This window comes from Pelobates fuscus, chromosome 2 (assembly GCF_036172605.1).
Source record: "Pelobates fuscus isolate aPelFus1 chromosome 2, aPelFus1.pri, whole genome shotgun sequence".
Taxonomy (NCBI): domain Eukaryota; kingdom Metazoa; phylum Chordata; class Amphibia; order Anura; family Pelobatidae; genus Pelobates; species Pelobates fuscus.
Window position 1 is genome coordinate 50,945,227 of NC_086318.1, and position 15,004 is coordinate 50,960,230.

Here is a 15,004-nt window from a genome sequence, read left to right on the forward strand (position 1 = left end):
TAACAATGTACTAATATCACAGAACACCAAGTGTCATGAATGTATATAAATTATAACTTGCAGACCAAATGGTTCCTGGACATGCCTTGGCTGATATCCCATATACTAAATGCTCCTCTAGCCTAAACCAGAGAAAAATATACAGAAGATCTACAAGAATAGCACACCTAAATTGATTTCATTTGTATGGTGTCAGACCCTTATAATAGATTACTTATATATAAGACAGAAAGACACCATAACAGAATATACAATAGGTAAATCTCAATTAAATAAAGCGAGGAGTATTTCTTAGAAATGCCAACAATTTTAATCTCCCGTGAAAAGAGAAGCACATCTAGATTTGTGGTAAAATTTAGACAGAAACTCAGTTCCTCGTTGTCAGAAAAGGAACAGCGTTGTGTCAAATATGTAACAAGGTGCAAAACAGCGTTATGTCAAATATGTAGCAGAATGCCAAACAGCTATATGAGATTTGGGGGTAGGAGTCCCTAGCATTCTGTTCATACAGACAATAACCGCAGGTAGAGTCCAGAGAATCCGTTTGATTAGTCAAAAAAACCCCAGAACTGTCCCAAAATAAAGTTTAAAAGTTAGAGAATCATCCGCTCTGTGTCGGTAGCTCGACGCGCGTTTCGGCGATCTACGTCGCCTTTGTCAAGAGCCCTTGACAAAGGCGACGTAGATCGCCGAAACGCGCGTCGAGCTACCGACACAGAGCGGATGATTCTCTAACTTTTAAACTTTATTTTGGGACAGTTCTGGGGTTTTTTTGACTAATCAAACGGATTCTCTGGACTCTACCTGCGGTTATTGTCTGTATGAACAGAATGCTAGGGACTCCTACCCCCAAATCTCATATAGCTGTTTGGCATTCTGCTACATATTTGACATAACGCTGTTTTGCACCTTGTTACATATTTGACACAACGCTGTTCCTTTTCTGACAACGAGGAACTGAGTTTCTGTCTAAATTTTACCACAAATCTAGATGTGCTTCTCTTTTCACGGGAGATTAAAATTGTTGGCATTTCTAAGAAATACTCCTCGCTTTATTTAATTGAGATTTACCTATTGTATATTCTGTTATGGTGTCTTTCTGTCTTATATATAAGTAATCTATTATAAGGGTCTGACACCATACAAATGAAATCAATTTAGGTGTGCTATTCTTGTAGATCTTCTGTATATTTTTCTCTGGTTTAGGCTAGAGGAGCATTTAGTATATGGGATATCAGCCAAGGCATGTCCAGGAACCATTTGGTCTGCAAGTTATAATTTATATACATTCATGACACTTGGTGTTCTGTGATATTAGTACATTGTTACAATCCCTGGCAAAATTTCAATATATTGATACAACCCTTGCTACTTGCTCGTGGAACATTGTTTCCTGGTTTAGTCATTACCATTCCCCACTAGGTCCCAATTTTAACCTAGTTTGTATGTTTGTACGTTTATTCATTTTTTCTCTCCCCAAGAGGGACCATTAAAGAGTTTTTTTGTTTTTTCTGGCTATCTGCTCATAAGAGTTCCCCTACAGGGTATGTGCAGAAACAGCCTTTTTCATATAAGGATATAAGGTCTTTTGGTGTGGCAGTGTGTCTTAACTCTGTCAACCACTAGTCCCATTTCTTGTCTCTATTCCCAGGGGTTATGCCCCACCATATCCTTTAACCACCACAAACTCTGGTGGGTGGATATTTTGTGTCCATTCCACCTCAGTGTTGTTCTTTTTATGATTCTGGGAGTTGTTAATGCCTTAATAAATTGCTAATTGAATGGCAACATCATTAGATATTAACCTGCGCACGATAAGCGAATTTTTGGTGAAAGCTGTGTGTTGTTTTTAATAACCTTGATAGTACCACCTTCCACAATGCACATTAAAATGTGTGAAACCGTTTCCGTGCCAGCTGATTATGTGCTTAGTATTTTATTTTGTTTTGTTTATATATTACTGAGAAATGTATCTGATGCATTATTTTACTAAGAGTTTAATTGCTATTTTTCAATTCATTACCAAGGAATCAAAGGACATGCAATAGAAATATAGGGTACCAGTATAAACTCACCGCAAAGTGTTTTAGTGGTTGTTTGTTAACCCTGTGTTTGTTTGTAGATTGTCCCAAGTTTTTACTTTGTGGATTTTTGTCCTAATTTTAATTTTATTCTAATCCTTTCTTCACTGTTTTTATTTAGTTTTTGTTATTATAGAGATTATAGCCAGGGCAGTACATTAATGGGGCACTATAGTCACCAAAACAACTTTAGCTTTAAGGGACACTGTAGGCACCCACGCCACTTCAGCTCATTGAAGTGTTCTGGGTACAGTGTCCCTTTTGCACTTCGTGATGCAATGTTAAACATTGCAGTTCCAGAGAAACTGCAATGTTTAGATTGCAGAACTAAGTCCGCCTCCAGTGGTTGTCTCCCAGCACCTTTGGTCCGATATCTGATGCTGGACCTCCTCACGCTCTGTGTGAGGACTTCCAGCATCAGATTTGTCCACATAGGAAAGCATTGATTCAGTGCTTTCCTATAGGGAGGAATTTAACCTGCATTTGAAACTTGTGTTTTCACTAAATACAAATCAGTGTCACTTTCTGGTAGACAGACAGAATGTGGTTTCCCAGTTCCAAGGAATTCAGTGTGTGCTAAAAGTAAAATCCAGTTAATGATATTGGTTTACCTATGAAAAATCGAGTATTTACCAAATTACATTTGAAGTGACAAAGTTGGAGGAAGGCAGATTCCAACATTTTTGTTTTTCAGCTTTTTGACAACTAAAATGCAGTAATCCACAATACTGACTTCTGGGGGATCTTCCCCCTCTCTTCAAATTAAGGGGTGGGGGGGCATTTTTGGCAGTGTGATGTTAATAATATAGTTAATGTACCGCTATGTGGCTAAGGGAATTGAGTGACGAAGATGATGGAGCTTATCAAATTACCAATGGATTAATTATATTTAGTGTGTTTTATTGTACTGCTAGTCCAGTGTTGAATAGCTCTGCTGTGTCACGTTTTGTGTCTCATGTTATAAACCGATACATAATCGGCAGTGTAGATTGCCGTAACTAGTGTGCCAGAGACAGTTTGAAGACTGCAACTCCTATCAACTTCTAACAAGCACAAAGCAAAAAGAATGCTGAATTCCATTTACTCATATATTGAATTTGAATGCCAGTCGACAGGCCACACAATAAATATGTTTAATCAGTTATAGTCCAGAGGTCTCCAGAGACTCCGTTAAATTCCAACTGCTTGTGTTTCAGATGCTGCTTACTATTAATCACCGACTGCCCGAGCACCATTCAGGAGGAGCTTGACTTAATCCGTTCACTTGGTTACCTTGAAGAATTTGGAGTGAAGATTTTACCGTTACAAGGTACAGTTTGTTCTTTACATCTTTAATCTCTCAAGTTGTTGAATGACAAACTTTATGCTAAAAGAGGAAGTGTTCAAAATAACTTCCACCCCATGTCCGCCTTCCGCCACGTTTTAACCATACCATTCCACTATTTCCACGTCAGATGCTCATCATTTGGTTGGTTGGGCCCCAGTGACTACCATTTCAGAGTATTTTAAATTTTTGGCTTAATAATGCAACCCCTTTCACATTATTTCCTAAACTTCCACTTTGTAAAACGTAGCCGGTGATTGTAATGCTGGCACCCCACATCCCTTTCAAGCTGCATTACTTCATTTGCTGAACACGTTTTATGGCTGCTGTGCATAGCGTCACCATCATATCCTGAGTTTAAGCATATCAACCTCTGAACTAAAAAAAAATCCAATGATTCTCCCAACATGCTACTACTGCGTTCAAAGAATTCTGGGACGCAACATCTGGGGAGACAGAGTATGAGATCCTTGCACTGGCTCATACAACTTTTTATTCAACATTATGATACTGTTAAAGCTCTCTTTCATTATGAAAACAGAAATGCCTTTTTTTAAATTTTTATTATTATTATTATTATTCAAGATGCCCGTAGCAACGGCAATTCATTTTATGCCCAGCGTTGTCTGCAGAGAAAAGGAAAGCCTTTTAGGCTGTGCTAGTAATTCATCTGAGAGAATGGCTACCTCAGCCTTCATTTATACACACAGTTCTCCTTTGGCCTAGAGGTAGCATCACCTATAAACTGCTAGATCTTGAAATGTGTACCTTTGTGACATGGAAACATCTGTAAGCTTCTCTGTGATGCTAGCTGTTAGAGAGCCAGGAGGGTCTTTTATATTGCTAGACGTGAATTTTCTCTATTAATATGCGTCAAAGCGAGAGCCGGCAGCGTACAGCTGAGCAGTAGCTGCTGTGTGTGTATATAATGGGATAGACATTAAGAAATTATTAGTTTGGCCAGGGGGAGTTCTGTGGGCATGTTCTGCGTTCTATTGTTTTACATGTCTCATACGCAAGCAGTTCATCTTATTGTGCTGTTCTTATTAGCTTTCATTTCTGCTGTCACTTACTAGGCACCAGGGATAATGTATCTTGAATTTATCTCTAAGGTGATTTTTTAAATGTACATATTAATAGCTAATTGCATAATCAGTATTAACTCTGAAAAATACTGCGCCAGCAATGTGGGCTAGCCAATTACAATATAGGCAAGTAACTTGGTGGTATTTCGGCCCTTAGGGATGCATTTAGAAAAGCTGCATTAGCTAAATAATATTTTCATTTTGCAAGTGCCCAAAAATGATGATTGACACATTTTTTTTTATTTTTTTTTTTTTATGGCTGTAAATCTTGCATTCCTCTCCCTCAGTATCACATGTTTTGTTTATCTAGAAATCATCTTTTCTTCCCATTAGGTATACCCCTTACAGTAATTTGCTCCCCTTTAGGCACCCTTTACATTTGTTGATATTTTCTTCTTTACTTTATGCTGCACTCCTCTCTTATGCCTCCCCCCATCTCTGCCCAGTAGCCACCACTCTCTAATATATGCTCACCGTTCACTTCAACCCCTTTATGCCACCCATCCAACCTGGCACCTCTTCTATCCAAACCAGATTCTGGTTTTATTCCATGCTCACAAACGTCAGCCGCCAGTCTATTGGACCACTTTTATGCCCCTACCTATTATTTAATAATCTCATGCCAAGGTATTATTTATTCAGTAGCCCCCTAATCCTCAGGTCCCTTTTTATATAGAAACAAATAAATTGCCACGTTTATGAATTTTTTTAGTAAATTCCCCACTGGCTGTTCAACCAGAAGTGAAAACTTCCATGTGGAATAGAAATATTCTATTCGGTGATCGCCCCAATCCTTGCTTTTTTTTTTTTTTTTTTTTTTTTTTTTTTTTTAATTCTTTATTTTTGAAGTGTGCATAGTTATAACATTTGCTTATGAGGTACCCCAAAGGCAGTCCTCTAGCACGTTAGGCATAGTTTGAACATAGGGGTAAACATGTGATCTTGCACACAATTTTTAAGTAATAACATGGACAGTAAAGATGTACATCGTTTAGAGAGTTTGAAATAAACATGACATATATAAACCACGCTTTTGTTTTCTACTCAAAAAGGATCACGGGTACATTATGTATTAATAGGCTGTATCTAGTAAGCAGTTGATTCTTTTTTTAAATCTATAAAAAAAAAAAAATTGAATTATTTTTCTCGTTTAAAACAGAACAATAGGTAGGAATTAGAGCGTGGTTTTCGCTTAGCCGAGCAGGTCAGGCAATATCCTGACGACATAGGGCCTCATTTACCTTTATATCGAATTTAGTCTAGTCGCTGGTTTACCTAACCAGTCTAGGACATATGAAAGTGTGCAACATGGCCGACTGTAATGAGTATATACATATTTAAGCCCTGCTACACTGACTAGGCGCAGGAAGTATCGTGTAAGACTGGGAGGTAATGCTCTCTAAGCTAAAAGGCAATGAAGAGGGTTCATTCCTTGCTAGGAACTGGAGATTTAAATGCAAACATGGAAAATGCAGGAGCATAAATCATAACTAGTAAGCTGGCTTGCTACCACTTTAGGACATGTATGCTGCGCAATGTTGGGGGTATCTACTCGTGTAGGCATAGCCATACCCACACATGCACTCCCCGCTAGTGTTTAGAGTTTGTTGAGAGTGTCTGCTTGAGTGGGATATGGGATGCACAGCAGGAGCGGTGAGAGTTTCTCTGGGTGTCAGTCCGGGTGCGGTGGTTGTTCACGTGCTTGGCTGCCGTATTCTGGCCTTTTCGTCAGCCGACTCCCATACGTGGCTTTGTGGAGGTTGACGCTAGGGGAGCCTGGATATCGCCAGCGTGTAGCAGGTATGGTGAGGTAGTTTCCTGGCCCCATGCCTTGTGCGGGGTCTGCAGCGGTGTGCCATAGCCTCGGGTACTCTTGGATGCCCAGTGTTTCCCCGTGTGGGCGAAACGGAAAGCCCCAGTGGTTCGCCGCCGCCCGCGGCTGTCGGGTTTTCGGCGGTGTGATTGCCGCTGCGGAGGTAATCTCCTGGGTGGGTGGTGAGTATTCATTGCTGGGGGTGAAGGGCATGTGTAACCTGGGACAGGCCCACTCCGTCTCTTCCTCCCCACCCTCTGTAGCGTACCTTCGTGTGCCGAGGGGGGGCTTGCGAGGAGTCGCTCCAGTTTGACCCAGAAATGCTGGAATATCAAGTCCAGGCTTGTGGGTTGTGGTCGCGCAGGATCAGGTATTGGGATTTGCGTAGCGTCCGCCATGTTGCTGGGCCCGGTGCGCCCGAGGCCCAAGCTTGGATGGGCTGCTGCTGCCCGCGTGCTTGTGTCATTCAGATTGGCGGGGACCGGGATAACCCCCGCCGGTCCACAGGGGGGGGAACGGTAGTATTGGCTTCGCTTTGAAGTGTGTTGGGGCGGCGGGAGAGCGGCCGTCTCCCCCACAACCGCCATGCTTGTAGGCCGCGACCGCCGGGCGGTCAGCGCCGGTGTCTCAATCCACTTGTGTGGTATCCACTCGCTGGTCTCGATGTCCCTTGACATCTGGTAGCTACTATAAGCCGGGTCACCGCTTGTGTTCGTCTAGAATCGGCAATATGTGAGGATAAACACGGGAGCTGCAGCGACATGCGGCCGCTCCGCTCCGCGGTCAGGCCCCGCCCCCCCCAATCCTTGCTTTTAATATCTGCATTCTCTGCATGTGCTGCAAATGTGCCAATATTGTTCAGAGAGGAAGGGGGCCTGTCATCACTGACAGTTATCTTTATTTTTAGATGTAGGAGAGAGTGAATTCATTGGCTGAGAGCATCAGTGGGTCAATTAATTCCATCCAAATTAGGACAAAACTGATTTATCTGCAACGGAAGGGAACGTTTACATGTATTAGAAAAGGCTAGACCTCATTTGCTTGTAAACCCCAGGTAAATGGCAAACTATTTAAAAATGGTTTCACTCTTACCGCAGGAGGACAGTGCACTTTTTAATTGTGGTAAATCTAAAAGCAGCTTGCACAACATACAACTCTTTTGTCTGCTTCATTTGCAAGTCCTCCCCGTCTAAACCCGCCCAGACTTTATGTGGCTGTCCAATCACAGACTTCCTAATGCAGCTTAATGAGAAGTATTTGCAAGGCAGGTGCTCTGGAATTTAGCTCCACTGAGCTAACAAAACCAGGAAGTAACAGGACCTGTTGTCTGCTCGAAAGCCAATGGGTGTAACCAGATTAATTTATAAAAGTGTCAATTTCTAATGAAATCTGCACTTTTTGCCAAAAAAAAAAAACCAAAAACCAAAGAACAATGACATAGTGACACACAAAGCATTCCAGCAAGCTAAACTGCTTTATTGGTCCCTTTAAATCTTTCTACGTTGCTCTATAAGTGATACAGAGTACAAGAAGAGGTGTGCTCAAGGGAGTTGAATTACTTTTTTTAATACTTTAGATTTTTTCCTTCTCTATTGGTTAATGTGAAATATTTGAGGTGATGTAATCTGTCCGTTTTAAATTATATATAGCATGACAGGCCTTACCTTCAGGGCTTCAATCAACGATGTATGTTGTCGACTCTAAATGACTGAATTTCAGTTTGTGTATGCCTGTCTTACACCTGTAAGTAGATGGCAGATTGTGGATTACCAGAGGAAATGAGAAGGAAATTGCTCGCCTTCTTGAAGACATATCACATTTTGCAGTTTCTTTTTCTGTTTGTGACAATCAAATCCCTAAGGCAAGGAGGATCTGCTACATTCTCTCTGTTGAGATTTAAGTGAGAATCCCAGTAAGAGTCTCCAACACAACACGGAAACATTGCTCGGCTTTATTTATTTATTTCCTTTAATATAATATGACCTCATATCAGTACAACTAAACATACAAATCCGAACAAGAAATGTGCCTCGGGAAAAAAAACAAAAACTAACTAAATGTTTTATAGGGACACTAATCCATTTTTTTTTTCTCTAAAACTATTTCTTCTTTTTCTCTCACTAAACTTTTTCCACCTCTAGATGTTTTCCAGGATGTGTGAATAGACATACTGTTAAAAATGAATATGGAACTTACTTGTCATATGTTTGCAAGTTACAAGTCCCGTGAATTGTCAATAGTTATAATGTTCTGTCTTTTCATAAAGGTTGACATGTACAATGCAAAGCATATGCAATATTGTTGTTCCAAATATTTACTTTAATTCAGTTTATTGTTGGGAGATCCTTTTGAAGATATTTTTTGTTTTAGTCCACTTTTCTTTGCTAGTTCCGATGTGTAGCCAGTCCACATCGCTTGTACGATGGTTACCATTTTTGTGAGGTTGGCACTATTGGTAGCAGTTTTGAGAATGCAGGATCAGGACCATGTTAAACAAAATATATATATATATATATATATATATATACCGGTGTATATATATTATTTTTTTATATATAGTGAAATGTTTAATGTAGAGTCTTCCCAGAAACTCTTAAAGGTCAACAAAAGTCATTTCATACTATAGAAAATAATAAAATGTCTAAGATCCCATTTGGAAGTGGTGATGTGGTATTATGCAAATATAGTGCAATTTGTTTAGTTAGATTTATTTCAAAGTTAATTATTAATAATAGACAATAATGTATTTGATAAGTAGGCAGAATTGTCATGTCATAGGAACATACCTTGTTGGTAGATAAATATCAGCCATTGCATATTTTCCAGTAACACATAGTAAAGTGTAGTCTGGAAGCTTAAGTGTATTTTAAATATATTTATGATGGGGAAATCAGAAAATTAGTGTGTTTATAGAAACACTATAGTGTTAGGAATATAAACCTATATTCGTAACGCTATAGTGTTCCCCTACCTATAAAGTTGTTCCACCCTATCCTACAAGGGTTAAAAGGTTAACTTACCTTATATCTGGTGGTGCACTGACCTCCCTGGCTTAACTCATCCAGACTGATGATCTCAGGAAAGCCAATGCTTCCCTACAAGGAAGCATTGAGAGGCTAGTGCGTATGTGCAGCAGAACACTACACTATAATCAATCAGTCAATCAATCAGTCAATCAATTAAATGTGCTATAACCAAGTTTAAATCAGTTATAGCTGTAGCAATTAAATGCTCTCTATGAAAGTCATTACATATATAACAGAGTATTAAGTATTTAAAATAAACTGATGTTATAGGCTCTAGGACAGGGTTCAGCAACCTAAGGCACGTGTGCCATGCATGTCACTTGAGGTGGCTTTGCATGTCACTTAAAGCTTTCAGAGCCAAACAGGCTCCGGCCTATCTGGAGTTCCAGTGGTCCTTCAGATATCTATCTGCTAGGAGAAAATCCTCAATCTACACATTGCAGCACTTAGAGGAAGTGATCTCAGATCACTTCCGCCAAGCACTTGTGAATGGGAATCCACACTGCCTACAGCTGCTATTACAGCTCCTGCCCTCGACCTGTACCTGGCCAGCCCGGTCCCCAATGCAGTGGCGGATCCAGAGCCTGATCTCGGGAGGGGCACTTGTAGATTATTTAAAAAAAATAATCCTAGCACAATAACCACTACAGCTCAGTGTAGTAGTTATGGTGCCAGTAGTGCCAGGATCCCACCCCGGAGTAAGTAGTCATACCGTTTAAGAACAGTTTGACAACTTACCTGGGGTCTGCTGGGATATAGGGCATAGGAGAAGTGGTGTGTGTTAGGGGTGAAGTGTGTGTGAAAGGTGCAGTGTGTGTGTGAGCGGTGAAGTGAGTGTGAGTGCGTAAGGGTGGCAGTGTGTGTGTTAGGGGGCAGTGTGTGTATGGGGGCACTGTATGTCTGTGTGGGGCAGTGTGTGTATGGGGGGGGTGTGTAGTGTGTGTATGGGGTCAGTGTGTATGGGGTCAGTGTGTGTAGTGTGTGTATGGGGTCAGTGTTTATATGGGGACAGTGTGTGTATGGGGACAGTGTGTATATGGGGACAGTGTGTGTATGGGGACAGTGTGTGTATGGGGTCAGTGTGTGCATGGGGTCAGTGTGTGTATGGGGTCAGTGTGTGTAGTGTGTGTATGGGGTCAGTGTGTGTATGGGGTCAGTGTGTGTATGGGGTCAGTGTGTGTATGGGGTCAGTGTGTGTATGGGGTCAGTGTATGTTGGGCAGTGTGTATGGGGTCAGTGTGTATGGGGTCAGTGTGTATGGGGTCAGTGTGTGTATGGGGTCAGTGTGTGTATGGGGTCAGTGTTTGTATGGGGTCAGTGTGTGTAGTGTGTGTATGGGGTCAGTGTGTGCATGGGGTCAGTGTGTGTATGGGGTCAGTGTGTGTAGTGTGTGTATGGGGTCAGTGTGTGTATGGGGTCAGTGTGTGTATGGGGTCAGTGTGTGTATGGGGTCAGTGTGTGTATGGGGTCAGTGTGTGTATGGGGTCAGTGTGTGTATGGGGTCAGTGTGTGTATGGGGGCAGTGTATGTTGGGCAGTGTGTATGGGGTCAGTGTGTGTATGGGGGCAGTGTGTGTATGGGGGCAGTGTGTATGGGGTCAGTGTGTATGGGGTCAGTGTGTGTATGGGGGCAGTGTGTGTATGGGGTCAGTGTGTGTATGGGGGCAGTGTATGTTGGGCAGTGTGTATGGGGGCAGTGTGTATGGGGTCAGTGTGTATGGGGTCAGTGTGTGTATGGGGGCAGTGTATGTTGGGCAGTGTGTATGGGGGAGGGGAGGAGGGAAGGGAGGCTTTTTAATAAAAAAATAAAATAAAAAATGTATTTAATAAAATATATTATGTCCCCCCTCCCTTCTTACCTTTACTGGGAGGAGGGGGGACATCTTTCGTTCCCTGGTGGTCCCAGTGGGGATTCCCTGGTGGTCCCAGTGGTAGGAGTGAACTCTAGCCCGCGCTCCAGGGCTAGAGTTCACTCTCGCGAGATTTGGAGCGTTGCCGTGGTAACCGCGGCAACGCTCCAAATCTCGCGAGAGGAGGACCCGGAGGAGCTGCTGGTAACAGCTCCCGGGTCCTCTCTCCCTCCCCTGCCGGTCGGCTGTCAGTAATGTGCCTGCGGACCGGGGAGGGAGATCACTGATCTCCCTCCCGGTCTGCAGGCACAATGCAGGGCTGGCACTTGGGCAATGTCAGCCCTGCACTAGCCGGCAGGGGAGAATCTCGGGGGGGGCAATTGCCCCGTTGCCCCCCCCCCCTGGATCCGCCAATGCCCCAATGGACCCCACAGAAGCCACCCACGCAGATAGATATACAAAGAGCTGCAGAAGAATGCCTCCCCCTGATACAAATACTACAAATCACCTACACACGAACACACATACGGTCCCCACAAACACAATGACAATCCACATACATGCACACAACCCCAGAAGCAGTCTTACGCTTACACAGAACACCAAACACACAATGTGACATATCATCCACACAAACCATTCCACAAGCAGTCCCCATACACAACCCATATTCATTGGTATCATACACCACAAACTACTCATATACGATATAACAGCCAACATACACACAAATATAACTCGGCAAAGCAGCTGCAGCATACATAAATAACACAAGCAAACATACCCACTTCAATTTAAAAATTGGCGTCCGGCACGCCGAGGGACTTCAATATCTTGTTTTGGCACAGTACTACTTAGAGATTGCCTACCTCTGTTCTAGGACCTAATTTCCAAGTAAATTTGTTGACCAACACATTGGGAAAGAGTACGTTGAATGTATGCCTTAGTCAGTTGTTATGAAAGAATGTATAATTACTTGGTTTGTTTTAGTAGGGATTTAAAAGTTCAAAATCAAAAGGAAGAATGCCAAATGTATATTGTAGTTTGCATACATCGTCAAATATTCCATGGCACTGATATATTGTATATTCGATTCTGATTCTTTGTTGTGACCTGATAATTGCTTTGAAGGACATTGATGTAGAATTGAATGTTTTACATGCCTAGAAAATTGTAACATGGAAATTTGTGTGCTAAATAGAAGGATTATTGTGCTATTAACATCATGTTGGAGGTTTTAGTTATCACTTTAAATTTTAACATGAACCCATGAGTGGGTTTAGAGAATCTAATAAATGTGTCTGCTGTGGATGGGGGACGGGAGAGGGGGGGAGAAGAAGTAAAACAAATACATTTACTAAAGCAGCATTTAGAATCAAGATGGGTCATATCAACGCTAAATTTAAGTAATACAACCTTAGGTGTTGCTACACTCACTATTGTTGAAACCTCAATAAATGAACAGTTCTACATGTTACTTTCTTTGTCATGTTATCGGAAGAAAATCAAAATAATTTTGCTTTGATTAATGTGTCAGTGACTATAAAAAGAAGTCATATCGTTTGAGCTTCATTTGACAGCAATTATTCTATAGAGCATTTCCTCCCAGGGTTATTAAGTATACTTCGAAATGTCAGCGGAGTTTTAGATGCTTCACAAAATCATCTGCTACAGAGCACACAGAATTAACCCCAGTCAGAGTTTTGTCTTTTTCTGCGTGAGCCAAAGAAGGGAAATGGGTTTAAAGGGGAACTGTAGGCACTATAAGCATTTCCTCTCATTGAATTGGTTATAGTGCCTGGAGTTCCCTGGCACTGTCGCTCCAGTTTTTGAGAAGTTTGACGATAAATGAGGGTCTCTGGCTTACGAACAGCTTGCCTACCCTATCTGGAGGTATGGCTAAGGCAGATTTTACACTTAATTCTAGCCATACCGATGTATACCTGCGGTGGCACTGTGATAGGTGGCCTGTTAACACGCTCAGCTAATCACAGCCGCCTATTGCTGCTCAAGCTAATGCTCCCTCTTTAGACCAAGCAACACAGAGACAATAGGTCACTGGGAACTCTTGTTTAGCATTAACATATTAAAAACATTTAATTCTGAATGGAAAGACGGCTTCAGAGGACTCTAGACACTGTAACCACTTCAATAAGATGTAGCAGCTATGGTGCCTACCATGTTCCTTAAGGAAGCCATTCAGTTTTTTTTTTTAGACTGCAACATTTGACTATAATGCAAATAAGACTCCACCTGGAAAATGAATGAGGAATCTTCATGGCTTTGTGGAAATAAATGAGGAATCCCCATGTACTAATTTGGCAAACAAGTCGAATCGGTCACCAGGCTTGCTGTCATCTTTGTGCTCCACAGTTTTGTGAAATGATTTGTAAACTGTTATCAGCCAATCTTGTTAAGGGGTTCTCCGAAGTTAAAGTTTTTTATTTTTTTTTATTCTTTTTACTTTATAGTGCTCTACAGGGCACTGGTTAACTGGTCCCCCATTCTTCTTCTTGTTCAAAACCATTCAAAATAAATATAAATCTTTCCTGAAAGATTTAGCCTGAATAGGACCTTTTACACTTTGTCCATTGCCACAGTGTGCCACTACCTTCCTCTCCATGGTCCATTAGGATGCTTCTCATATTGAAACATTTGATTTGACTGTTCTCATCAGGGAGGGGAGAAAGAGGGGTGGTAGACAAGTGAGGGAGAGGATTGCGGGGGGAAAAAAAACCTGACAAATATTAAGAAATGGCTCGAGACCTGGGAAGGATCACACAAGCAGGAAGGAAGGGGACATTCAAGCTTCCCCTTGCAGGTTGAAGCTCAGAACATCTGACAGCCCCTTCTAAGCAGCCCAATCCTCCTCTGATGATGCCAACTGGCTTGATAACCATTTTGTCCCATCAAATGGTTCGCCTTGTGGACTATCGTGCATGCACAGCAATAATGCTTTGAGAAGCATTGAATCCAATGCAGTGTGTGAGGACGTTGAACACGGAGAACCAAATTTGACTAATTTCTGGAAGCGGAAGGACCATCAGGGGCTGCCAGGGCAACAGCTACTGGAGGTACATTTAGACCCGCAATGTAAAAATTGTGTATCTGTAAAACTACAGTATTTTACATTGCAGGAGCAAAAAGAAAGTAACGCTGCACCGAGACCAGTTTATTAAGATGAAGTGATGTGGGAGCCTATAGTGTGTTACGGGTTTAGGGTGAATGGGTTCAGTATGCAGAGATTTGGACAGACACAGTCTTTAAATTTAAGGTCTTTATTATAAAGCAAACAAGTATAATGAAAAAGTCCCAATGCTTTTATATATTCATAGGAAATAAAAGTCCTTAAGATAAAAAAAAAGTATTTTACCAGAGTTTCAGCACTGGGCAAATGATGAAAGGCTTGATTGAAGTTGTAACATGATTGCAGGAGTTAATCTAAGGCTGAAGAAGGATTGCAGGGGTTAACCAAGGCTGGAACAGAGTTGCAGGGGTTAACCTACTCAGGAACAGGATTGCTGGCGTTAACCTACTCAGGAACAGGATTGCTGGCGTTAATCCACACAGGAACAGGATTGCTGGTGTTAACCCCAGCCTAATGTTAATTCAGGAAGCAAAGAGTATAACCAAAGTCCAGGCAGGTAAGGGTTAATTCAGGAAGTCTGATAACTTCAGGCAAGATCTGGCTTTGTACTCTAGGGAGACAACAAAGCAACTGAGCACAGACTCTAGGGTGGTCTGTGCTTAAATAGGGAAAAAGGAATGGGAGCCCTCCCATGAGGAGTGGTCTAAGGGCCTATGTGAGTAGGTGTCCACACCTCCC

The 15,004-nt window shown here is 41.8% G+C and overlaps 1 protein-coding gene across 1 annotated transcript in view; it reads left to right on the top strand.

Annotated features, from left to right (window-relative positions):
- Positions 1-15,004, top strand: part of NBAS (NBAS subunit of NRZ tethering complex) — a 676,063-nt gene that overhangs the window by 204,366 nt on the left and 456,693 nt on the right. The window contains exon 31 of the mRNA XM_063442147.1: positions 3,278-3,390. Coding sequence (XP_063298217.1) covers positions 3,278-3,390 — 113 coding nt within the window. The remainder of the gene's footprint in view (positions 1-3,277; positions 3,391-15,004) is intronic.